General features: G+C 46.9%; 1 protein-coding gene across 2 annotated transcripts in view; it reads right to left on the reverse strand.

Annotated features, from left to right (window-relative positions):
• Positions 1 to 27,197, reverse strand: part of shroom4 (shroom family member 4) — an 86,688-nt gene that overhangs the window by 34,908 nt on the left and 24,583 nt on the right. For both annotated transcript variants that reach the window (XM_056300694.1, XM_056300695.1), the window contains exon 2: positions 23,657 to 23,808. In XM_056300694.1, coding sequence (XP_056156669.1) covers positions 23,657 to 23,808 — 152 coding nt within the window. The remainder of the gene's footprint in view (positions 1 to 23,656; positions 23,809 to 27,197) is intronic.

The following is a 27,197-nucleotide window of genomic DNA, read 5'->3' on the forward strand; positions in this document are numbered from 1 at the left end:
ATGTCAGGAAGATGTAGGGGAAAAAATTACTGCCCTTATAAAATGTTTTATGTCTCAATATGAGGTCTCCTGGAGAAAGATCTTCTGATACAGGCCTGATTTGAGGCCTTTTTAGGAGGTTTCCTGACATTCAGGATCCAGCATTGCACAAGGCATGGGAAACCTGTGAGCAGCACCGCGTTCCTGGCGTCGATGATTACCTCAGAACCACGGGACAACAGACACTAAACAGCGCAATGGCCGACAAACACGTTCAAAGAATTTCCTGTGCGTCGATGACTCTTGCAGACTTCAAGAAGTCACTGTGTGTGTGTGTGTTCGGGCTGGGCGAAATAGCTGAAAAATTCATCACGATAAAATATTTCGTTTCAGTCGATATTGATAATAATTTTTAATTGCGTCTTTTTAATAACGACCAGGACAATAAAGGTTGAATTTGACCACTTTATTCTCAGTTTAACCACCATGCTTTGTTCTGACATCGGTCAGACATATATAAAGCTGCCATACTGGAGAGCTGACCCGTCCTTTTAAATCAAAAATGTCCTCGCTGTCTGCACTCGTTTTCTCACTCCCCGCTGTTTCTGTTGTTGTGTTGCATGCCGACGGTGCAACTGAACAACACACATGTTAGATGATTGGCTGTTTGCGTGTCACTTGTAGCATGCGCCATTATCAAGGGATATGATCTGTTTATGAGCCAGGAAGGAAGCAGGCATGTTCATTATGTGCTTTCATGGTGGTTTGCATTTAGGTGAAACCATCGAACAATTTTCTTATTGCTATTGATGAAGTGCCTACAGCCGGGACATATCACCGTTGTTTTATCGCCCAGGTCTAGTGTGTGTGTGTGTGTGTGTGTGTGTGTGTGTGTGTGTGTGTGTGTGTGTGTGTGTGTGAGAGAAAGAGACAGATTCCATACATTCCATGCCTCCCCTTCAAAGGGATGAGGGGGTTAACAACCCCAGAAGGGCTAAACAACCTCTCCATGTCTGCCCCTCTCCTCCTCCACTGCCCTTTTGTGTTTCGCCTGTAATCAGGACCTATTTGTTTGCTTTATGACTCCCCTGAGCTCCCTGCATGTGTGTGAGTGCATGCTTGTGTGCATGTGTGTGTGTTTGTGTGCGCAGAATGCCTGCATGCAATCAGACCCTTGTTTGTTTGCCTTGTGCCCCTCATCACCCTTGATTATGGATTTTTGAGCTCTCTCACACACACACACACACACACACAGCTGTAACTTACCAAGTAATCAGCATAGTGAGACTAGGTTCATACCAGAGACCAATGGCAGGAAGGGTGAAGTCCACTTTAGTCTCTGCAGCACAATGCACCGTTTGTTACTGCCGGGAGAGTGTGTGCCTGTGTGCGTGTTTAATAATTATCATTTATACGTGTATCTCAGACATCCTGTGTCTGTATGGAGGATGTCCCCATATCCCCCCACTCCCTCTCTCTCTCCCTCTCTCTCTCTCTCTACATGTGCCCTTTGACCTTTTTCTTCACTCTTAACCAGTTGTTCCCTTCTGACCAGTTGCGTAACACTCACCCCGCCCCTCTTGTCCCTCTCTCTTTCTGTCTTTCTCCCTCTCTTTGTCACTACTCTCCGTGGAACGTCTTCACGGCTGTTTTATTCAGCCTCTCCTTCTTCTTCACTGCGTTCTTGCTCTCGTTCTACCGCTCTCCTTCAGTCCATTCCTCCCCCTTATCGCCTCCTTATCTCCTATGTCGTAATTAACAGCAGGTTTGAAAGACCTACTGAGCAAAACAAACACAAGGTTGGGCCCAGGTTGGGTGACAAAGGCGGGCCAGGTGAATTCTGGGTAATCCCAAACTGCTTTCATCTATTGCGACAGTCACACAGGGGGCGTTGATAGATGAAGGAGTTATGAGTCATTGGTGACCAGTATGGAAGAGACCTGCTTTCTCTAGATACTCCATCATGCACGGGTCACTACTGATAGTTATTTCATGGCGCTCTGTTTAAAGACAGTTTTATTTCCCGAACCCGATTCTGGATTCGCTAAGACATCTTCTTCTAGACATTCTTAAGACACCCGTGATATTTAAGCCGCAGGGCGGCGGCACGGTGTGCCGTGAAAATCATCTCCTCCGGCCTGCTTGGTTCTGGAAAACAACAGTGGAAGATGTCCGCCTGGTTCGACGCCCGGTGCTGGCCGGATCTGAACGGGGCCAAACGGCGGTATCGCTCTCACAACACTGGTGGTTGAGGCACAAATCGGTAAAATGCAAACAACTGAACTCGGTGAAGCTTAAGGTTCCGGGCCAGTGAAGCTCTAATAAAGTGAGCAAACTGAGTAACGCCATTCAGTCAGAAACGGCAGATAGGAGCGTCAACCTCATGGCGACAAACAGCCGTGGGCCGGGCTTCGGCCACACACGCACCACTGCCGAGGCGAGATTCTGATCTAGTCATGCTGAGTGTAGGCAGTGCAGGATGTTACGCGCACGGAAATCGGCTTTCTGGTTTGTAGTCCGTTCGAGCGGTTGTTGGATTTAGCGATGGGGAAATGGACACTGAAGCCCAGAGAAAGATAAATAAAGTTTTCATTTACATAGTTTTATGTACAAACACAGAGGAAGCACAGTGGTGTAAAAGCTATAACTGTATACTGTGAAATATGAATGGATTTTGTTTTGGAGGGGGAGATTTTCCCCCCTTTTTCGACCCCGATTGTACCTGTCCTTTTACCCCACTCCTCTGAGCCATCCTGGTCGCTGCTCCACCCCCTCTGCCGATCCGGGGAGGGCTGCAGACTACCACATGCCTCCTCCGACACATGTGGAGTCGCCAGCCGCTTCTTTTCACCTGACAGTGAGGAGTTTCACCAGGGGGATGTCGCGTGGAAGGATCACGCTATTCCCCCCAGTTCCTCCTCCCCCCCGAACAGGTGCCCCAACCGACCAGAGGAGGTGCTAGTGCAGCGACCAGGCCACATACCCACATCCGGCTTCCCACCCGCAGACACGGCCAACTGTGTCTGTAGGGACCAAGCCCGAGGTAACATGGGGATTCGAACTGGCAATCCCTGTGTTGGTAAGCAACGGAATAGACTGCTAGCTACATGGATGCCTCCTGAACAGATGTTATTAATACATTTTTTATTTATTTACGTTTAATGCCTGTCTCCCGACTCACTGCCAGCGAGGCAGCATCTCTCTTGTGGGGCAGTTTGTAGTTTTCACGGGCAATGTCACACAATAGCGGCTGGTTAGACACAGCAACAATCTAAGCCTCCTCCATCCTGGCTCACTAAGAAAACTACAGGCAATCACAGCCAAGTGGGGCTCAACCACACACTCATTATATTATAGCTACGGATTCACCGGTCAAAGTTCACCAAAGTTTAACTCCATGTGAAGCGAAGACGCAAATTTCCTTCGGCACCAGGAGCGAATGTTTTATTTGGCCCTTCTCTCACGCAGAATGGGAGTGAATGGGAGGTGAATATTCGGCGATGTTTATTTTACACGTGTGTCCAGCGCCAAATGGAGACGATGGGCTATTTAGACTGTGTGTCCAGCGCAGACCTCTTTCAGAGAAACAGCGCTGGAACCAGAAGTAGTGTTTCCAACTTGGTATAACTCTAATCTGGGAGATTTGGGGGGGGGGGTTGTGTGTGTGTGTGTTGGGGGGGGTCAGCACATCTTTTGCCACAGTCAAGTCACACAGAGAGAACAGGGGATCGATTCCAAGTTCACCTCACACTGATCACTACATGCACGTATGGCCCAATTTCTAAACAACCATCTGAATTACTGCAAAAAACCGCTGCTAGATTCAGTACCAGTCATGATACATCCAACATTAACGAAAGCACTTGACCGTGTCATTGCTCCACAAGTCCCACGATGCAACCACAGAGAGCAGAGCAACCACAGCATCCACTATTTGCTTCATTTGGATGTCAAATACAATCTCCCACAATGATTTTCTTTTGCATTTTGGGAGACATTGGTCTAATTCGAGATTCTCTGAGCCATCCATCCAACCATCCATCCATTATCCAAACCGCTTATCCTGCTCTCAGGGTCACAGGATCCTGGAGCCTATCCCAGCAGTCATTGGGTGGCAGGTGGGGAGACACCCAACAGGCCGCCAGGCCTTCACAGGGACAGTAGGGACAATTTAGTACAGCCGATTCACCTGACCTACATGTCTTTGGATTGTGGGAGGAAACCGGAGAACCCGGAGGAAACCCACACAGAAACGGGGAGAACATGCAAACTCCACACAGAGGACGACCCCCAAGGCTGGACTACCCCGGGCCTCAAACCCAGGACCTTCTTGCTGTGAGGCAACCGCGCTAACCACTGCGCCACCGTGCCGCCTTCTCTTGGCCAATCCTTGAGAATTGGGAACCCCAGCTAGAGGTGAGGGCATGTGTTTGGGTAAGAAACATCCCTCCTCCTGCTTCCTCTTTTACTTGCATTATGATAAATCTGATTCGACCGTTGCACACAAACAGGGGAATTTCTGTAAATGTTATTTGATTTTTTTCTTTCTTTCTTTTTCTTTCCCCACACTGCTTTGACGAAGTACATTCAGCTTTGCTTTCGCTTCCTCTCCGGTCGGGCCCCTGCATTGAGTTGAGAGCACAAAGCGCCTTTTCCGCAAAAGAACAATACAAAAATATGAGTAATGCATTTTTTCTTTGTCCCGACACAAGGTTTGTTTTCCACTGCAGAACATCGCATCTTGTCCCTAATGGTCGTCTGTGAACATCACAACATCTTGTGTGTGTGTGAAGTGTACAGCTGGCGGACAGTAAACATCTGACCCTGCTCAAGTTAAACTGCACAACTGTGGTCTCTCAGCGACAACCTTGCAGTAGCGTGCAGCGCTGAGGTTAGTCACGGGTCGTGAACCCGTTGTCCTCATATGATGACCCATAATGGCTGTGTTCATGTCTCACGGACAGTTTTGAAAATAAGTCTGTCCCAGAGTCTTTGTGTGTGTGTGTGTGTGTGTGTGTGTGTGTGTAGACAGACCAGTGTCATGGACCCCTAGTTTAATGGGTAAGCTAATAAAAAACCAGCCCAGAGGGGAGAAGCTTCTCTGGCTCCATCTGCGAGAGAGATAACAGGCCACACACATAGAGGATAAGCACGCACACACACACACACACACACACACACACACACACACACACACACACACACACACACACACACACACACACACACACACACACAGGGGTAATTTTTGGTCTACGAGGAAAGTGTTAAAGGTTCGGGGTGTTGCTGAGTCGGATGAGTGTGGCGTTTGTTCTACTGACTCTGAGTCAGTGGTGCATCGGTTCTGGTGTGATCACGCTCATGTTGTGTCTGTCTGCCGTCATGAGGGTGCGTCAGAAGGTGTGTAATGCAATGAAACTGTGTTTTAAACCAGATATTTTCTCTGAGGTTTTGGGTGATGTTGCAGCGACAAATTACAGCTATATTATTAATCTGATTATTTTTTGGTGTGGTTTTCTTGAACATCAATCAACGTAGAACATTTATTACATGTCAACGTAAGTTGCAAGGATGTTGGACGCCCAGATGATGGAGTTAAAAAACATTTAGAAAGGTGGGAAAGGTTTATTGAAGCCGGTAAGAAGTTTTTATTTGACAGAAAAAAAAAAAAGTATAGAATTTGAAATATTTCCTTTGTTATTTTTGTAATATCCTTTAATGTTTTGTTACTTATTCGGGTTGTTCGGCCTGGTGATATATGTTGTCATGATATGTGTCATGTATTTGTGTTTATTTTAGTGTGACTCGGCGTGTTGTGTTTATATACTAATGATATATGGATGCCATCGTGTCTGAGCTCCTCACCCTATCTCTAAGGCTGAGCCCAGACACCTTACGGAGGAAACTCATTTCAGCCGCTTGTAACCGTGATCTCACACTTTCGGTCACTACCCAAAGCTCATGACCATAGGTGAGAGGTGGAACGAAGACTGACTGGTAAATTGAGAGCTTTGCCTTCTGGCTCAGCTCCCTCTTCACCACAACGGTCCGGTACAACGTCCGCATTACTGCTGATGCTGCACCAAGCCGCCTGTCAATCTCCTGCTCCATCCTACCCTCATTGGTGAACAAGACCCCGAGATACTTGAACTCCTTCACTTGAGGCAACAACTCACCCCCAACCCGGAGGGAGCAATCCACCATTTTCCGGAAGAGAACCATGACCTCAGACTTGGAGGTGATGACTCTCATCCCGGCCATTTCACACTCAACTGCAAACCGCCCCAGTGTGTGCTAAAGGCCGTGTTCTGATGAAGCCAACAAAACCACATCATCTGCAAAGAACAGAGATGCAGTTCTGAGGTTCCCAAAACAGACACACTCCTCACCTTGGCTGCGCCTTGAGATCCTGTCCACGAATATCACAAATTGAATCGGTGACAAGGGACAACCTTGTCCGATACCCACCAACAACATACTATGTATGTATGTAATGTTTTTGTTAAGATATAAAATAAAAACAGAGGATGGTTCTGACACGGACACACAACGCAAATGCTCACACATCCATACACACATAGAGGATTGCATAGAGCTAATACACCGCACATACACACTAACTAACTTGCCACATGCTTACATCCACCGAGCCAAAATTTGACCAGAAATTCAGTTTAATTTAAAAAGAAAAAAAATGAAGACAATAATGAAGACAATGGAACATTTTGCACTGAAAACAGAAGAGTGGTTACTTCTGACTCGATGAGTTGACAAAAATATACAGCACCGAAAGAGACCACGGATGATCGACTGACTGTAGTACACACACACACACACACACACACACACACACACACACACACACACACACACACACACACACACACACACACAAGCCTATACATGCATGTCTATATTTCTATATATGCATAGTCACACAGACAGACACACACTCTCCTAGCTCTACAGTCAACATCCTGTCCCTCAGGACGTTTAGCTAAAACCACCCTCAGCCTCTAATCAAACCCAGAGTGCTGTGGATGCGGGGCGTGTGTGTGTGTGTGTGTGTGTGTGTGTGTGTGTGTGTGTGTATCTGGGCTTGAGGAAGAGGTCTTGAGGAATGACAGGAATGCCTATTGTTCAGTTTAGGACATGCAGTGGGGGGGGGGGCATGGAGGAGAGGGGGCTTGTTGGGGGCTATTGTGTTTCATGGTTCTTGGCACCACAGACCACCGTCTTGCCCCAGTCTCCAGGAACCCTGTGGAAAAATTCTAAACAACTGTGTGTGTGTGTGTGTGTGTGTGTGTGTGTGTGTGTGTGTGTGTGTGTGTGTGTGTGTGTGTGTGTGTGTGTGTGTGTGTGTGTGAGACTCAGTATGTGTCCGCTGTCATCCATCTGTCTGTGGTAAAAAAAAAAATTAAACAAAAGGATGAATGTGTGTGTGTGTGTGTGTGTGTGTGTGTGTGTGTGTGTGTGTGTGTGTGTGTGTGCAGTCATCTCTGTGTCTGTCTGTTCGTCTGCGGTGAGAAGCCACAAACCTCTATTTGACTTTGGATCAAGTGTGTACTGAAACAGAATGAGTGACTTGGCACTTGACTGGGAGGAAGGATGAAAGAGTGGCTGATTTAAAGCCAGCATGTCTCGGAAAAAGAAAACGGCCGAAAGAAAAAAAAGAGAGAAAAAAACAACAAACAAACCAGGTTTGCGACTCGTCTCTGATGGGACAAGTCAGGTGACGCTGACACCCTCAGAAAAAGGTGCGATCAGGACGAAACAAGGGACGGGCCTGAAAAACACACTTTTCCCAGCCCCGTCTCAAAAACAGATCTAATAAAAACCAAGCAAAGGTATACCGTCGCTTTACAATACCAGTGCAAGTTTGTTTTGGCCCACGGGCACGTCGGCAGGGAGAACGTGTGGTTTTGGGGGTTGGGGTGGAAGGAGGGGGGGGGCGGTCGAGCCTTACTCGAATTCCCCTTTACACACCTCTGGGCCAAGTTAAACTTCAGATTAAGTCCTTAAGTTCAAAAACTTTAAAAGCGCCAACTATTTTTTTTTAACTCTCGCTGACTTTTTCGGCTCGGCGTTCGATACCCGGACTCGCTCGGCCGCCCAGTCCGACACCTTCCTAGAAAATAAATGCTCGCTCATCTCCAGTAACCAGCTAGATGAAGGACAAAACATCTGCCAAAACATCAGAGATGATATCGAGACCCCCGTGTGTGTGTGTGTGTGTGTGTGTGTGTGTGTGTGTGTGTGTGTGTGTGTTGGGGGGGGGGGGGGGTCCTGCCATGCCAGGTAACTCTTGTGCCGAATTGTCACCACTATCGTTGGCCATCTGTGGCAGCGTTTCTGAGGTTCTGGGGTGTTTTTCTGCTTTGTCAGCCTGTAATTGAAGTATATCTTTGCGGGGGGACCTCATTGAGAAACATCCTTCCATCATACACACACACACACACACACACACACACACACACACACACACACACACACACACACACACACACACTGTACATTAAAAAGACCCTTTCCTGTTCTCTCAACAGCTGTAAATAAGACTGTTTAGTCTTTGTAGCGGTCCAACTGAAAGCACTTTTATTCACACAGACACACACACTTGCTCCTACAGTGGGCCCAAGTAGAACAGGAAGTAGGGAAGGGAAACTTTGGGAGGAACAGGAATATGATGTGAAGGTTGAGGAATGTTCCTGTGCCTCTCGACCACTGCCTACTGAGAGCGCCCGACACGTGCACACACACACACACGCACGCACACACACGCACACACACAAACACAATTCTATTACAGTTCGGACCCAACAAAAGGTTTTTGAAAACAGGAAGTGCTATATAAAAATACATCCAGGTCGGGCCAACAAAACATCCCACACACAAATTGTCGTTCATAAATACATATCGGGGGCGAAAAAAATCCTCATTCCGCCGAAACGGCGGCACAGGGACAAAAATACCGTTGCTGTTTCACCAGGGGTGTCCATATTTAATGACGGGGGGGGGGGGCATAACCTGTATCGTGCAGACCTGCAACCCCCGGTCCATGATAGATCACTGGATGTGTTTTTTTTCTTAAATTTTGAGTTATTAAAGTAGGCCACAGAGATGCTAAATGGTGATGTGCACGACGCTATCATGTCAATACTGTTGAGTATTTACCTGCTGCTCACAGATTTTTCTATCTAGACTGTGAGATTTTGTGCCCTGTACCGACTGGTGTCTATCATTCCCCTACCCGAACTAATGTTTTACTTACTTGCAAGTATCAAACATTATATACAGTATTATTCTTCAAGTATCAAACATTATATACAGTATTATTCTATATTTTAACATCCTTTGATGACAGGGTGCCGAGAGAAGAGGTGTGGTATTGTATGAGGAAGTTGGGAGTTGCAGAGAAGTATTGTAAGTGTGGTGCAGGATATGACAGTGGTGAGGTTTATGATAGGAATGACAGATGGGTTCAAGGTGGAGGTGGGATTACATCAAGGATCGGCTCTGAGCCCTTTCTTGTTTACAATGGTGATGGACAGGTTGACGGACGAGATCAGGCAGGAGTCTCTGTGGACTATAATGTTTGCGGATGACATTGTGATCTGTAGTGAGGGTAGGGAGCAGGTTGAGGACAGCCTGGAGAGGTGGAGGTATGCACTGGAGAGAAGAGGAATGAAAGTCAGTAGGAGCAAGACGGAATACCTATGCGTGAATGAGAGGGAGGACAGAGGAATGGTGAGAATGCAAGGAGTAGAGGTGACGAAGGCGTATGAGTTTAAATACTTGGGGCCAACTATCCAAATGAACGGGGAGTGCAGGAGAGAGGGGAAGAAGAGAGCGCAGACAGGGTGGAGTGGGTGGAGAAGTGTGTCAGGAGTGATTTGTGACAGAAGGGTACTAGCAAGAGTTAAAGGGAAGGTTTACAAGGTGGTTGTGAGACCAGCTATGTTGTATGGTTTGGAGACAGTGGCACTGATGAAAAGACAGGAGGCGGAGCTGGAGGTGGCAGAGTTGAAGATGCTAAGATTTTCATTGGGAGTGATGAAGAAGGACAGGATTAGGAACGAGTATATTAGAGGGACAGCTCAGGTTGGACGGTTTGGAGACAAAGCAAGAGAGACAAAATTGAGATGGTTTGGACATGTGTGGAGGAGAGATGCTGGGTATACTGGGAGAAGGATGCTGAATATGGAGCTGCCAGGGAAGAGAAAAAGAGGAAGGCCAAAGAGGAGGTTTATGGATGTGGTGAGGGAGGACATGCAGGTGGCTGGTGTGACAGAGGAAGATGCAGAAGACGGGAAGAAATGGAAACGGATGATCCGCTGTGGCGACCCCTAACGGGAGCAGCCGAAAGTAGTAGTAGTAGTAGTAGTAGTAGGAGGAGGAGTAACAACAACATCCTTTGATGCTCTTTTTTCCCCCACTTACGTAACATAGCTAAAATTCGGTCCCTCCTGTCCGTGGCTGATGCAGAGACTCTTAATACATACATTTGTTTCATCCAGACTTGATTACTGTAATGTTGTGTTTTGAGGTCTGCCACATGCTAGTACTAGAAGTCTTCAGACAGTTCAGAATGCTGCTGCTAGAATCCTAACTAAATCTAGGAAATCTGACCATATTACACCAATTCTTGCTTCCCTTCACTGGCTTCCTATCCGTGTTAGATCAGACTCCAAAGTGCGCCTGCTGACTTATAAAATCCTAACTGGGCTTACCCCATCTTACCTGTCTGATCTCCTTAAACCATATAGTCCATCTTGAGCTCTCTGCTCTCAAAATACAGGGCTCCTGTGTGTACCCACAGTTAAAAGTCAGCCAGCTGGTGGCAGGGCCTTTTCCTATCGGGCCCCGTTCTTGTGGAACAACCTGCCTGCTGCCGTCGAGAGGATCAGGGTGTTTTGAGTCCTTTAAATCCAAACTTAAAACTCAACTTTTTGCCTTCGGCTACAATTAGTTGCCTTTAAGTCGAGTGCTTCACAACCTGTACTGCATGGCGGGTCGGTTTCTGCCTCAATTAATTTACCAACCACTGTTCTGCCGACGAGATTATTGACTATTGCAAACTGCTCTCTTCTCTCACATGTCTTCTCTCTCTCTCAGAATGATGTCCTCTCCTTTCTCATCTTCTGTGTGTGAATGGTGTGATGTGAGTCTCCCCCGTGTGCATGTGCAGTCTGTCCTCCTCCCAGGTCACCTTGGTGACGGTGGTCGCCACCTCAATGCTGCTTGGCATCCCCCTCATCACATTCTTCATATATCTTATAAATCCATATAATTTCGTAATCCTGTTTTAATCTTATATCCTTCTCTCACTCAGATGTGTGGCTGTCCTTTCTTGTCTCTTCTCCCGTGTGTGTGAATGGTGTGATGTGGGTCTCCCCTGTGTGTATGTGTAGTTTGTCCTCCTGTCAGGTCTACATGGTGATGCTGGTCACGTGGCTCGGGTCCTGGGCTGTTCTGGTGTTTTCTGGACACTGCTTGGCATCCCCCTCATCATATTCTTCATATATTTTATAATTCCATTATAATCCCCCCCCGGCGACGGTAAACGTCACTTGGAAATAGGTACGGCATGGGAAAAACCACAAACTGAGCAATGGAGCCGGCAGGACGGCAGAAAGCAGTACAGGATGATGGGTTGCTGTGGTGACAGCCCTAAACAAGTGTGATGAAAATGAACCACAAGTTAAACTAAACAGTATGAAGAACAAACCAGACAGATTTATTCTCTAACAGTGTCTGACATCGTCACCTTCTTAAAATAATGGCCTACGTCATATTTTCAAGTTTTTCAAAAAACAGAATAAACTGAAACAAAATTTGTCAGTTTATTTTGTTTTTTGAAAAACTTGACAATATGACTTAGGCCATTATTTTAAGAAGGTGACGATATGCAAATGAACTGCCCATGACTCCTCTTCTTCCTGTTGTGAGCAACAACAACAACAAAAAAAATCTATCTGATAAAAACACATCCAGGTACAGTACAAGTGCCTTGGTGTTTAACCACTTCAAATCTCAGAGATGCACTTGAAATGAAACCGAGTCTCCGGTGGTGTCGTATCAGCACCTTCCAAACACTTGACGGTGGGGAAGGATGTATTTTGGTTGCTATGGTGATGATGCAAAGCGCTCTGCACGGTATCATCACCCCTTTTCCAGCGAAGGCCGGCCATACAGAAACCACTGAAACGAGCGACTACACAAACATGGGTGAGCCATGTTCTCACGGTACACCGGCAATAAAAATGATCCCAAAAAAAAAACGTTGGTTTACTTGTCACGGGGACTCGAGCTTTAACCAAAACTTTCCACCGCATTTACATCATAGAGGTGCAATTTGCTTAACACACTTTTCCTTTCCTGCTGCCGAAATGAAAAAAAAAAAAGCACAACTGTTGTTCAAAGCAGTCATACAGTAAAGGTAATTGGACCAGTGGGCAGTTAAACCTGTTGAGCTACATCATATATTATATATTATATTATATGATTATGATGCCAAGACAAACCAATTCCTGCCAGACAAATCCCTCTGGCCTCTCTGGATCACACTGCATGTTGACTGGGCTTTAACTGAGTCAAAGGAGAGGCACACACACACACACACACACACACACACACACACACACACACACACACACACACACACACACACACACACACAAACATGCACAAACACAAACACACGCGCACACAAACACACACACAAACACACACGCACACTTCATGTCCTGCCCAACCTTAACTTCAACACTTAGTAATAAGAAGAAGAAAATCCATCCATCCATCAGCCTGCTCTTTTCTGTACCAGCCAGAGCCCTGTGCTGTTAAACGAGGTGGTAACGAGTGCTGGCCGCTGACGAAGGACACCTTCTCCACTGTAAAATCTACACAACCTGCGCCAGGCGTATGAACACAACCATTTCATAGTCCCTGGCCTGGCAGTCTGTCAGTACGGTATGTTAAAATGTGTGTGTGTGTGTGTGTGTGTGCGTGTGCTCTGGCAGCAGAACACTAGAATCCATCCAGAGGGTTCCTTGTTCCTCTGGGAAATAACAGGCTGTCGGGGCGGTGACGTGATTGGCATTGAGTCAGGGTCAAAGGGCAACGAGATCCCACCCAGCAACCCGCCGCTGATTGGCGATTAACGTCAGGCAGCTCTTGGTCCAAGTGGGGTTTCATTCATACGGTCGGCGGCGATGGTTAGAGATTTCCAGCCAGGGTGGGTTAAGAGAAGAGAAAGTATGTTCGCAATAGACACACAGTATACACAGAAAGACAGAGATACTACACACACAGACACACACACACACACACACACACACACACAGCCCCACAATGAAAGGATTTAATTGCTTTCTTGAACAACTTTTTCCAACCGGCTTTGTTGGTATGCATACAGAAGACTAAACTGTGAAGTGTATGTAGTACGTTCTCTTACATAGGTTCTCATATACTCTTGTTTTATTTCGCTCATTGGACATCACGTTTGTGTGTTTATTTGATTTATTATAAATTTATTTCTGATTTTACCCTTTTTCTCCCAATTTAGTGGCCAATCGACCCGCCCCCTTTTTTTTTTTGGTTCAAACACCCACCTTCGTACTGCATGCGTTCGCCAACTGCATCTCTCCGGCCGGCAGTCTCAAAGGAGACGCCTCACCACTTCCGTGACAAGGTGAATCCAGGCCGAACCACTGCTTTTTCCCCACACACCCAGAGACGCATTCACGTGACGAACACAAGCCGACCCCGCCCCCCTCCCGAAGACAGCGCTGCCAATTATTGCTGCTTCATCAAGTCTGGCCATAGTTGGATCTGACGAGACCGGGGCGTGAACCCCGGTCCCCAGTGGGCAACTGCATCGACACAAAGCCGATGCTTAGACCGCTACACCACCGCAGACCCGCGTTAGTGTTTATGTCCATGTCTTGATGTTAATTTCATCGTTTACTTGATGTTGATGTCTGTTGTGTTCTCTACGCTGAACATCCCACGAAGTAAAGTTCTGTGTACTTCACTAATTTAATCATCTGACCCTAAAAGAACTCGAATTCAAGACGTGGCTCGCCGGCGTCCCCGCTCACTGTAAGTCGTTCTAGCTTAGAGAGACCTCAAACATGCTTAAAATGTCGTGGGAAAATGTTTTTGGGTAGCATAGTGGTCTATTCCGTTGCCTACCAACACGGGGATCGCCGGTTCGAATCCATGTGTTACCTCCAGCTTGGTCGGGCGTCCCTACACACACAATTGGCCGTGTCTGTGGGTGGGAAGCCGGATGTGGGTATGTGTCCTGGTTGCTGCACTAGCGTCTCCTCTGGTCGCTCGGGGCACCTGTTCAGGGGGGAAGGGGGAACTGGGGGGAATAGCATGATCCTCCCATGTGCTACGTCCCCCTGGTGAAACTCCACACTGTCAGGTGAAAAGAAGCAGCTGGGAACGCCACATGTATCGGACGAGGCATGTGGTAGTCCGTAGCCCTCCCCGGACTGACAGAAGGGGAGAGCAGTGACCGGGACGGTTCGGAAGAGTGGGGTAATTGGCCGGATACAATTGGGGGGGAAAGGGGGGGGGGTCCAAAAACAAAAAAAGAATCTCATCTCATCATCAGCCGCTTCTCCGGGATCCGGTCGCGGTGGCAGCAAGCTAAGTAGGGCACTCCAGACATCCCTCTCCCCAGCAATGCCCTCCAGCTCCTCTTGGGGGATCTCAAGGCATTCCAAGGCCAGATTGGACACGCAGCTCTTCAAGCAAGTTCTGGGTCTACCCCGGGGTCTCCCCCCAGTTGGACGTGCCCAGAAAACCTCCAAAGGAAGGCGCCCAGGAGGCATCCTAATCAGATGCCCGAACCACCTCAACTGGCTCCTTCCAACGCGAAGGAGCAGCGGCTCTACTTTGAGCTCCCTCCGGATGCCCGAGCTCCTCACCCTATCTCTAAGGCTGAGCCCAGACACCCTACGGAGGAAACTCATTTCAGCCACTTGTATCCACGATCTCACCCTTTCGGTCACTACCCAAAGCTCATGACCATAGGTGAGGGTTGGAACGAAGATTGACTGCTAAATTGAGAGCTTTGCTCTCTTCACCACAACGGTCTGGTAGATGTACAAAAAAAACAAATGTCGTGGGAAATTGTTTTTGCAGTTAAAAAGCATTTAACGACACAGACAAATGACATTTTTGGCTGGCCCGACAAACAGGAATGTTCCTGACTGATCTTGTTTCGAGAGTGACTAACTGAGTGATCAAGTTACAGGATTGGGCCACTGGATCAGGTTACCAATGACATCACTGAAGTCACACGATTGGTCAGCCGACCACTGATGTCACTGGCAAACACGGAAGTGGGAGTTTCCCTATTGTCCTTCCTCTTTCAAAATGAATTGGCGTAGTGGTTCCAGCTCATTGCACATTTATTGCATGCTAACGAATGTAATATACTGCTGCCTGTGGATACTACCGAAACACAAAACGGAGTATTTTGCTGCTCTTTCCACATCTGGTTATGTAGTGTAACAGTCCAATATAGAGCGGAGTAGGAGACAAAACAGGTCTCCATGCACCAAGAGGCTTAAAGCCCCCCAAAAAATAATCCCTCTTCCCAAACACTCAATACAGAGTGAAACAAGACATCTGCAGATAGAAACAGATGGAAGAGGAGGGGAAGTTATAAATATAACTGAATTAAGTTCTCCTTCAAATCAAACACCATGAGTTATAATAATGGATTACATTTATATAGCACTTTATCTCGACACCCAAAGTGCTTCACATTAAAGGGGGTAACTCACTTCAACCACCACCGATGTGTAGCACCCTCCTGGGTGATGCACGGCAGCCATTTTGCACCAGAACGCTCACCATACATAAGCTTGAGGTGGAGAGGGAGGAATCACTGAGCCAATTACACAGGGGGATGATTAGGTGGCCAGATGGGGAGAGCCGGGTTGGGTATTTTGCCAGGACACCGGGGAACCCCTTACTCTTTGGGATAAGGGCCATGGGATCTTTAATGACCTTAATGTCTCATCCGAAGGACGGCATCTCCTACAGCACAGTGTCCCCGTCACTGCACTGGGGCATTGGCATTTGTTGTTTTTATTAGGACCAGAGAGAAGACTGCCCCCTACTGGCCCACCAACACCATTTCTGGCAGCAAATCAGTGTTCCCGGGACGTCTCCCATCCAAGTACTAGCCAAGCCCGCACCTGCTTAGTTTCTGTCATGCAGCAGAGCCAGGGTACATGTTGGTACGGCTGCCGGCATGACAACCAAGAAACAAGTCATTTGTCAGTTCCTCTACCTTTCAGCTGGGAAAATCATGTAATGACCATGTACGTTGAGGATGTATGTTTTGTTCTCAGCAGTAGGTGCTTGAAAGTATTGTTCTTGCAACTGCATTTATAACCTCTTCTTTTTACTCGGGACGTAGCTTAACCTTGTGACGTGAAATGCTACTTCAGCACACTTTAACAACAACTATGACTGGGACCACTACAGAACGCTGCAGATGAACATTTAATATCCGGGAATTCACAATACAGACACTACCACTGACTAGCCCTGTTACAAACTGACCACAATTCCAAGCATTGACCATACACGGTCCAGCCATGTAACTAGGCCTTGACCTAGACTTGTTTAAATGCACATCACACATAGGCAGACACAAGAGTAAGCCTTATGTGTACACACACACACCCACACAACCACATACACACAAACACAGCATGGAAACCCCCCTGAGTCAGACATAATACCAGACATTCACTCGCACACACACACACACACACACACGCACGCACGCACGCACGCACGCACGCACGCACACACACGAACTCATTTTTCTGTTGGAATGTTAACTGGAAATGAGCATCACACCTTCACCAACACATATTTGTGTGTGCGTGCGTGCGTGTGAGTGAGAGCGAAAGAATGTGTGTGTGTGTGTCTATGTGTGCGCCCATGTGTGTGTGCATGCGCATGTGTGTGTGTGCGTGCATGCATGCATGCATGCATGCATGCATGCATGCATGCATGCATGCGTGTGCGTGTGCGTGTGTGTGTGTGTGTGTGTGTGTGAGCAGAAAGCCAAAAACATGGAGTCGTCGGACGTCTGGTCCAGTTTCACTGCCAGGAAAGAATCCATTACCTCCAACAGCTGTCTAAAACTATCAGAACAGACAAAACCATCATTGTCAAACCAGCAAACCCGTCCAATCTGAACTGGAAGTCAGACGTCGGTCCGACAAAAATGTAAAGAAAGAATCAACATGACGGGAGTGGAGAGATGAAGAGAGATGTAAAAGAAAGAGAATGGCAGAGGAGGGAAAAGAGGAGCTGTCAGAGTTGTGTAGGCAAGTAAGTTAAAGTAACGTATAGTCTCTACTGCACATTACTGTGTTAAAATAGTGGAGCACAACACTGGTGTATCAACAGGGGCTGCTGAATGATGCTGATTGAAACAAAGTCAAAGAATCATACACACACACGCACACACACAACTTAAATTATGTAGCCCCCTGATAGTCCTTGTCCATGTGTGCACCCTTGCCCCATTAAATATCAAGCACATGGGTGTGTTCTGATATGAACTTGCATTTTGATGTTGGGTGTGAATTTTTATTCTGATGTGCAGGCTGTGGCAATAAATTTCCTCAAATAAGACAGTGCAGAATATATCATCCCGGGTCGGCCTCTGTGTGGAGTTTGCATGTTCTCCCCATGTCTGTTTGGGTTTCTTCCGGGTGCTCCAGTTTCCTCCCACAGTCCAAAGACATGCAGATCAGGTGGATCAGCTGTACTAAATTGTCCCTAGGTGTGAATGTGTCGGCCCTGTGATGGACTGGCGGTCTGTCTAGGGTGTCTCCCCGCCTGCCGCCCAATGACTGCTAGGATAGGCTCCAGCATCCCGTGACCCGAATTTGGATAAACGGCTTGGATAATGGATGGATGGAATCTATCTATCTATCTAGTATCTATCATACACCTCACGCCCACATTTCAGTGTTAAAAAACCCCCACAGAAGTCGGACCGGCTGAGTTGTTTGATATCATCATATGTGCTGTGTATTTTCTATTATTTTTTTCACTTTTTATTTTTCTTGTCCATTTAGTTATGTTGTTTTCAACCCAAGCAGAAGCTACTAGATCCTTTACTATAGCTTGAGGAGTCGGTTTGAATGACCATTTCTGTCTTCTTAACCAAGTTTTTTGATAACATCGCCAGCTGAACTCATGACCTGTTTTCCTGTGACGTAGCCATCTAGTGGCCGGGGTGTGAAATTTAGTTTAGCAGGTGACACACCAATCAGCTTAAAGGAGCTCTGTGTAAATCTTACCAACAGTGGCTTGAAAACCTCACCTCACCTATCCTGTAACCCCTCGAGAGGTTGTTTGGGCACCGCTGGCGAGAATTGGTTGCGGTTTCAACAGCGGTGCCCCAACGACCTCCCAAGAGGTTACAGTATAGGTGAGGTGAGGTGAGGTTTTCAACCCACTGTTGGTAAGATTTACACAGAGCCCCTTTAAGCTGGTTGGTGTGTCACCTGCTGAATTTCACGCCCGGCCACTAGATGGCTACGTCACAGGAAAACAGGTCATGAGTTCATCTGGCGACATTAAAAACTTGGTTAAGAAGAATAAATGGGTCCTTATAATGTCAAACCAAAGTAAAGAATCTAGTAGCCTCTGCCGTCGGTATGTGTGAATGTGTAAATGGGTGGATGTGAAGCTTTAACTGTAAGGCGCTTTGAGTGCTGTGTTGAGTAAAGAAGCGCTATACAAATGGAGTCCATTCACCATTTACCATAAAGCTCGGTGCAGCTCCAGTTCTTCCTCCGTAACTCGGATCTGAGTTTGCCTGGATAAGCTCCAGTCTACATGTGATCACATTTTACTAATAAAAAGAAAATTAGACAACAATGTCAACCAAACTCTTAAAATCTGTTTCATGTGACCAAAGAATGTTATATTTTTGGACTGAGTGCAGTACAAATCCAGCTTTATCTTTCCATCTACCTTTTTATTTGTGTAACAGACAAGTATTTATTTAGGCCGACAAAATATTCATGATGCAGATTCATAGTATGTGTTATTTTAAGCAGGGTTGCCAACTTGGGGTACCTGGCTGGGGTGAGGTTTTGATGCCATGGGGCTTAATCACACGTAGTCGCATTTAATCATGTGCACATATTTGTACTCAATTCACCATCAGGGTTTAAAAAATATGCAGCTTACACATGTGGTGGGAGCGGGAGATTAGATCTAAGATTTAAGGATACAGCCTGACTACGCCACCCCGGGACTTCCACTCACAGTTCTCACAATATTGGACGTACACTAACCCAATAAAGGTCAAACAGGTTCGTTCACTAATGAAAGTCAAAGGCGTGCTGTTCCCAATGCCAAAACTACGTTTTACTGAATGTTCACAAGTTAAAAGGTAATAAAAAGGGTTTACAGGAAGAGGAGAATCAGAATGGTTGCAAGAACCAGAAATACACAAAAAGAAAAAAAATGAACACAACAGCCTATCCTACTCCAGACACACAGCTAACACACACACACACACACACACACACACACACACACACACACACAAGACACACAGACACACACACACAGGGGCCTATTTTGGCCTAGTACAACTATAAGCAGTAGACTTGGACTTGACTATCATTTCTACCGGCAGTTCGTATTTGCAGCGGCATGGCTCAATCTGATAACCTTCGATGCACATAATGGACGACAGCGTCCCATCGAGTGCAAGTCTGTTTCTCCACTCAGTTTTGTTCAGACCAATTCTTGAGAGGACTCGTTCTGTATCCGCATCAGAGTGAGATCGGCATAGAACAAGCTATGCCTCAAAAAAATAGAATGCCATTGTTTAGCATTACTTTCATTCTTCTCTGTCTTTCACCAGCTAATGTAAGCTAGCTAGCTGTTTACATAGCTTAAACTAGCTTAAACTTACTCTGTAACTTAAAGAGCATTTATTCAAAATAAATATAACAGATACCCTGGACTCATTGTAGTTAATAAATCCATGACTTGATAGCTGTCCTAGCTACTTACCTTGGCTTGTTCATTACAGGTTAAATGGAGGGTGGGTGGCTAGCTTGAACGCCTTCTGGGCTCCCGGCTGTGAACTTGAGCAGCTAGCCAATCAACACCAAGATAAGCGTCACACACCAATCAGAGAGTACTTGAAGATGTAGATCCATGGAAAAAACCATATGAAACACCCAGTCTTTAAATACTCATATCTTCGAGAGTCAAAGTCACCACTTGGTTTAATCATTACTGTACCAGAAAGAAGACACGTTCGCCTGCTCATCTCTGTTGCTGTCGCAGTGTTTTGGCATGAGAATTGTTTGGGCAGTGTGAGACTGACAGTGAAAGCACGTGTCACACACCAGAAGCGCGAGAGTTGGCAACCCTGTTTTAAGTTGTATACGACTGACATAAGAAGATAAGCGTTTTTTAAAGACAAAAAAACTAAAGTAAATTAATACTTTTCTAAGAAATATAAATAATCGTTGTACCTGCTAGTGGTTGCCTTATGATGTACAACAAGTGGACAAAACTTCGAAGATGAATTAGTTCGTTTCTAGTGATGAAAGAGATATTTACTCTTATTATTGGATGCTTCACTAATTATAGTTCATGATTCACTAACCATGATATCAGCGTATGCATCACCACTTTGTCGCAATCAGTCTTCTGAGCCAGCCTCTCTGCCCAGAGTCACAACTTCAACAACCCCGCTCAGGAGCACGAGCTTTGCTAAAATCCCAGATCAGGGCAATTTCACCTCACACCCCTTCCGAAGGGAAAACCCCCGCTGCTGTGCCAACCAGACTTGACGCCCAGACTGGAAAGATTCCTGACATTAGTTCTGCTTCCCAGGCCAGCCGGATGGAAAAAAATAAGGCCTCGGGAAACACAAGGAGGGAAACATGCACGAGCATGGATTTGTTCTCCTGCAACAGTTAGCCTATAGGGTTGCTCTTGAGCAAGGCAGTTGACCTTCTCACATGCAGTCGTCCGCTATGGGGCCATCTAGATGAAAGGTTCAAAAATGTGTTGTCTTGCACACTCCAAAAGACACAGCAGATTATTTGGTACAACATGGCCATTTGGAGACTCAGGATAGGCATTTTGGAGAGCTGCCTTTGCATATCATACCTATAAAGTAGTAAAAACAATGCACAATACTTCTGGCAATAGCTGCATTAAATCATGGGCTCAAGAGACAAAGCCAAAGGAAGTTATTTTTACTCAACAAATAATTTCAAAAGATGTTTTAGGCAAAGAGTAAGTTCTTCAATTGACACTATGTTTTGAGCCTCTCCAACTCCATCTCAGTAATACCTAGTTTAGATCTAGCAACACAAAGGGCTTCCCTCTCTAGATGACCAGGATTAAGCACATATTCAAAAGTGTTCAAGAGCTCCAACCATTTTAGTAAAAGAATGCCATTCTTGGCCTTAGGCTTCAGAAATCAAGAGACATCTTATCAGGTTAAGCAACCATCTGCTCCAGTGGAGCGGCTCTTTGGTCAACTATAGCCCAACCTGAGGGGGCGTCCGGGTAGTATAGTGGTTTATTCCGCTATCTACCAACACGGGGATCTCCGGTTCAAATCCCCATGTTACCTCCGACTTGGTCGGGCGTCCCTACAGACACAACTGGCTGTGTCTGCGGGTGGGAAGCCAGAGGTGGGTATGTGTCCTGGTCGCTGCACTAGCATCTTGTCTGGTCAGTCAGGGCACCTGTTCAGGGGGGAGGGGGAACTGGGGGGAATAGCGTGATCCTCCCACGCGCTACATCCCCCTGGTGAAACTCCTCACTGTCAGGTGAAAAGAAGCGGCTGGCGACTCCACATGTATCAGAGGGGGCATGTGGTAGTCTGCAGTCCCCCCACCCCCCAAATCGGCAGAGAGGGTGGAGCAGCGACCGGGATGGCTCAGAAGAGTGGGGGTAATTGGCCAAGTAAAACTGAGGAGAAAGGGGGGATTTTTTTTTTAAATTAGCCCAACCTGTACATCCTGTCACTCCTCACTATACACTTTATCAAGAGAAAAAAAACTTGATCCACGATACTTGTTTAAAAACTCTGAATGATGACTAGACCAGGGTTTAGCAGTGACCTTTAACAAAGCATTAATATTCAAAGGGGTAATAACGAAGACCTTGACCCCATCCCCCGGAGCACAGTAAAGGGCTATGACAAAGAGGGTGAAGACAGGGGCAAGAGGAGAGTTAAGTCCTGCTGACTGGAAGTGAACGAGGAGCTTCATAACACTGTGGTTGGCCTGCATAGCTCCCGAGCATGTGTGTGTCTGTTTGTGTGAATGTGGAGCAGCGAGTCGGTGAAAAATAGAGTTTTACACAGCAAACCAAACTAAATTGGATAAACTCAGTTTGAATAAAACGATGTGTGACATACCCTTGGGTGTTTATGTTTTTGGCACTATGACAGTGTGTGTGTGTATGTTTGTAACCGGGATCCTCATCACAAACATTCCAGTACATTCCGCTATCGTCCAGAGGCACTGTTTCAACTCCTGGTTTGTTTTCTTAATGAAAACTCATTAGAAATAAATGAAAATAGATACTATACCGATCTGTGTGTGTGTGTGTGTGTGTGTGTGTGTGTGAGGCCAAACATCCTCCTGTTCTCCTGACGCACAAACGCCTCTGCTCGTCCAAGAAAAACAACCTAGATCCTTTTTACACTCACACACATACACAGAAGGGAACCCGACACCACCCCGTCCTCCTCATCAGTGTCTAGACTTCCTGTCCAACACCCCTGAGGTCAAAGGCTACTTCCCGTGACACATTCCCCGCATCTGCGTGAGACAACCACCGCAGCGCGCTCATGCATGTGTAACAACAGATCACACCGTGGAATGCCAAGGAAACCAAGCCATCATCGACCATCTTTCACATCCTGCCGCTCCTATCTTGTTTTCTTCTCTTCCTCGAGTCGAGCCGACACACAGTCGGTGCGTCAGCAGCAACTGTCATATGGAAACACCTGCTTTTCAGAGTGGCGCCCCTGTTTGGTAATTAAGATGCGGTGTGGTATTTCTTTGGGTAGGGGGATTTTTCCTCTTTTCTCTCCCAATTGTACTTGGCCAATTACCCCACTCTTCCGAGTCGCCCCAGTCACGGCTCCACCCTCTCTGCCAATCCAGGGAGGGCTGCAGACTACCACACACCTCCTCCAATACATGGGGGAGTCGCCAGCCGCTTCTTTTCACCGGACAGTGAGGAGTTTCGCCAGGGGGATGTAGCACGCGGAAGGATCACACTATTCCCCTCAGTTCACCCTTCCCCCCCGAACAGGTGCCCCGACCGACCAGAGGGGGCGCTAGTGCAGCAACCAGGACACATACCCACATCCGACTTCCCACCCGCAGACACGGCCAATTGTGTCTGTAGGGACGCACGACCAAGCTGGAGGTAACATGGGGATTCGAACCAGCGAGCCCCATGTTGGTAGGCAAAGGAATAGACCGCCACGCTACCCAGACGCCCCTGCAGTGTGGTTTTAACCCCGGTAAGAAACACTATGGGAGAAAATCACACATCCTGGATTGTTGTTGTGGTGTGTGTGTGTGTGTGTGTGTGTGTGTGTGTGCGTGTGTACCTCCTGACTGTGATCTTCAGCGTCCTGTAAGACCCTTTGATGAGGATGAGAGCTTCCTGTCTGCTGCCGTAGAGGGCGGAGCCATTTATGTTAATGAGCTCATCACCCACCTTCAGCTTCTTACACTGTGCAGCCTTCCCTCCATCCTCAATCTGGAGAGAGAGAGAGAGAGAGAGAGAGAGAGAGAGAGAGAGAGAGAGAGAGAGAGAGAGAGAGAGAGAGAGAGAGAGGAAAGAAACAAGGTCAACATTAGAGACGAGGTAACTTGAAACAGAACAGACACATAAAAGCGAGTACGATGGTGTGATAGAGGATTTACATTTGATGGGATGATTCAGGTAAGAGAAGGGAAAGGAAAGAAAGAGAAAAAAAGGACGCAGGATAAATATGCACTAAGAAGAGTCTGGAGACATGGAAAGATGTCAAAAGTCCAAGAGGCATAGAGAGAGAGAGAGAGAGACAGTTGGTGACAAACCAGAGAGAGAAATCAAGAGGGACGGAGAAGAGAAAGGAGGAGAGAAACACGAGAGGCGAAATAATGGAAGTCATTTCAGATCGGCTTAGAAATAAATAAGTCAAAAGAAAAAAAATAAAACGCCCCCGAGAAGAAAAGAGTCATTCAGAGACACTTTTACACTGCCAGACAGTCTCCGCTTAAAACTCAGGCCGCTAGACATTCTGAAAAATACTTTTCTGTCCCCATGGCGACAATGCCCCGGAGAAGATCTGCAAAACATCCCACAGAAAGCCATCACATTCCACCATAATAGACCCGGTCCCTGTGTGTGCTGGTCTACCACACCGGTGACTGTGGGTCACACAGTGGTGGGGTGTGTGTGTTGTTAATGCATTGCTGGGATGTTTTTGCTTTTTTTTTTAAGCAGGCCGCAGAGAGAGAGAGAGAGAGAGAGAGAGAGAGAGAGAGAGAGAGAGAGAGAGAGAGAGAGAGAGAGAGAGAGAGAGAGAGAGAGAGAGAGAGAGAGAGAGAGAGAGAGAGAGAGAGAGAGAGAGAGAGAGAGACAGAGAGAGAGACAGAGAGAGAGAGAGATGGCTTGTGCGGTTTGTGGTGTGGCTGTCAGGTTTCGGGTCCCGATTGTAAATCACGTCAACAGACGGACGGTCTGTTTGGTGCCTTCCCTCCAATATGTGGAGTAACACATGCGGTTTTAACTGTGAGCCCTTATCTTAACTACACCATTGATAGAAAGTATTCCAGGACTTGTTTTTTTTTTAACTCTGATGACTGAAGACATGAACACTACATGTACTTACATATACTTACATGTACTTACAAGCACATGTGAGTGTGTGAAGTACTAACGTGTGAAGTGTCACTACACATCAGCATGGCAGCCAACCAAGGCTCCACACCGGATGACAGCACAGCACCCAACCTACGGATGTTTTACTGGCCGACAACCAGCTCCAGGGGGCACTGGTCTGTAGCCGACGACTTTGACCTCTGACCTCTTACACTGCCTGGGGGAGGGGGGGCATGCGCCGCAAGAAATTCCCTACGGGGATCAAAATGTCTCGTGCGCACATCGCATCACACACCGAGCCAACTGTGTGTGTCGTTTTGTCCCCCTTCGGTGTTTGCTTCGCCAGTTCTCTCTCCCTCTCTTTGTCTCTCTCTTGTTCTCTTTCTCTTTCTCTCACCCTCTCTCTCTCCAGTATTCCCTCATTCTCGCTCTCTCATGCTCGCTATCTCACTCTGTCCCACTCTCTTTCATTCTCTCTCTTGCTCTCTCTCAGTCTCTCTCTCTCTCTCTCACTCTCACCCTCACCCTCGCTCGCTTACTCATTCTCTCCCACTCTCTCTCTCTCGCCCACCAGCACACACACACACACACACACACACACACACACACACACACACACACACACACACACACACACACACACACAGTCCTCACTGGGTCTAATTCATGTCACTTGTCGTTCGCTGTCTGTCTGTCTCTGTCCGTCTGTGTCTGTCTGTCTCTGTCCGTCTGTGTCTGTCTGTCTCTGTCCGTCTGTGTCTGTCTGTCTCTGTCCGTCTGTGTCTGCCTGTCTCCGTCCATCTGTGTCAGTGGAAGGTTTTTTCAGTTCTTAACACAAGTCAAAGGGACAAATGGCTTTAAATGAAGACTTTCTTTAAATGGCACGCAAACAAACATGAAATGACTCGTCTGCATTTTCCAAACAAAATACTGTCACACACACAAACATACACACGAAAAAAACATGTCTTCGAATCTGAGGATCCTTTTTTGGTGTTTTTATGAGCCACTCTCGACATATTTGTGAATTTTGTCTCTGCAAAGCCACAACAGATTGGTCAACACATGAATAGTTATTATTTTCCATGTATCTCCCTTTTTGCCTCGCTCTCTCGCTCTCTCTCTCTCTCACACACATACACACACACACTCTCTCTTACTCTAACACACACTCTCTCACGCTCACACACTCTCTCTCACACAACACTCACACTCTCTCTCTCACACGCACTCTCACACACACTCTCTCACCACACTCTCACACGCCCACTCACACTCACTCACACACACTCACACTCTCACACCACACTCTTTCGCACATTCTCACTATCTCATGCTCACACACACCCTCTCTTACTCTCACACTCTCTCTCACTCTATCACCACTCTCACACTCCTACTCTCTCACACATTCTCACTCTCTCACACTCTCACTGACACACCCACTCTCTCTCACACTCTCCTTAACTCTCACTCTCTTGCTAACACACTCTCTCTATCACACACTCTCACACTCTCTCACACACACACACACACACACACACACACACACACTCTCATGCATTCTCTCACACTCTCACACCCTCTCCCTCTCTCTCTCACACACTCTCACTCTCTCTCACACACACACACACACACACAGAATTCTGTATCTGATACAGAGTTGTCTATTTGTTTCTAAAGAGTTTTGCATCATGAAAACAAACGGAGTTGAAAATGGAGCCTTTGGGCGACAGAGGAATGTACTGGACTGTTTGAGAGGGGATCACTGTTTTTTTCTCTCTCTCTCTCTCTCTCTCACACACACACACACACACACACACACACACACACACACACACACACACACACACACACACACACACACACACACACACACACACACACCAGAATATTCAGTGAACCGTTCAGACTAGAAATTAATCTGAGTCATTTTCCCATGGATAAGAGAGGGACGGCGTGGAGGGGGAAGCCAAAGGAGGAGACAAGAGGAGAGGGAGGGGTGGCCAGGAGACATGGGGTGGGGGTTGGAAGGGGATATGGGGGAGGGCAATAACAAAACAACAACAAGGTAACGGATGAGGAAGAAAGGCAAGAGAAAGGTAAGCGGAGATGAGGGGTATGAGGAAAAGAGATGAGGAAAGAGCGAGGGTGAAAGGAAGCGAGAAAGAAAGTAGATGAGGGAGGGGGCAAAGAGAGCAAAAGAGGAGAGAGGTTTAAAACGAACAAGAACAGCGTGTCCTCCAAGGGTAGAGGCGCACGCGCACACACACACACTG

This window comes from Lampris incognitus, chromosome 20, assembly GCF_029633865.1.
Source record: "Lampris incognitus isolate fLamInc1 chromosome 20, fLamInc1.hap2, whole genome shotgun sequence".
NCBI classification, from domain to species: domain Eukaryota; kingdom Metazoa; phylum Chordata; class Actinopteri; order Lampriformes; family Lampridae; genus Lampris; species Lampris incognitus.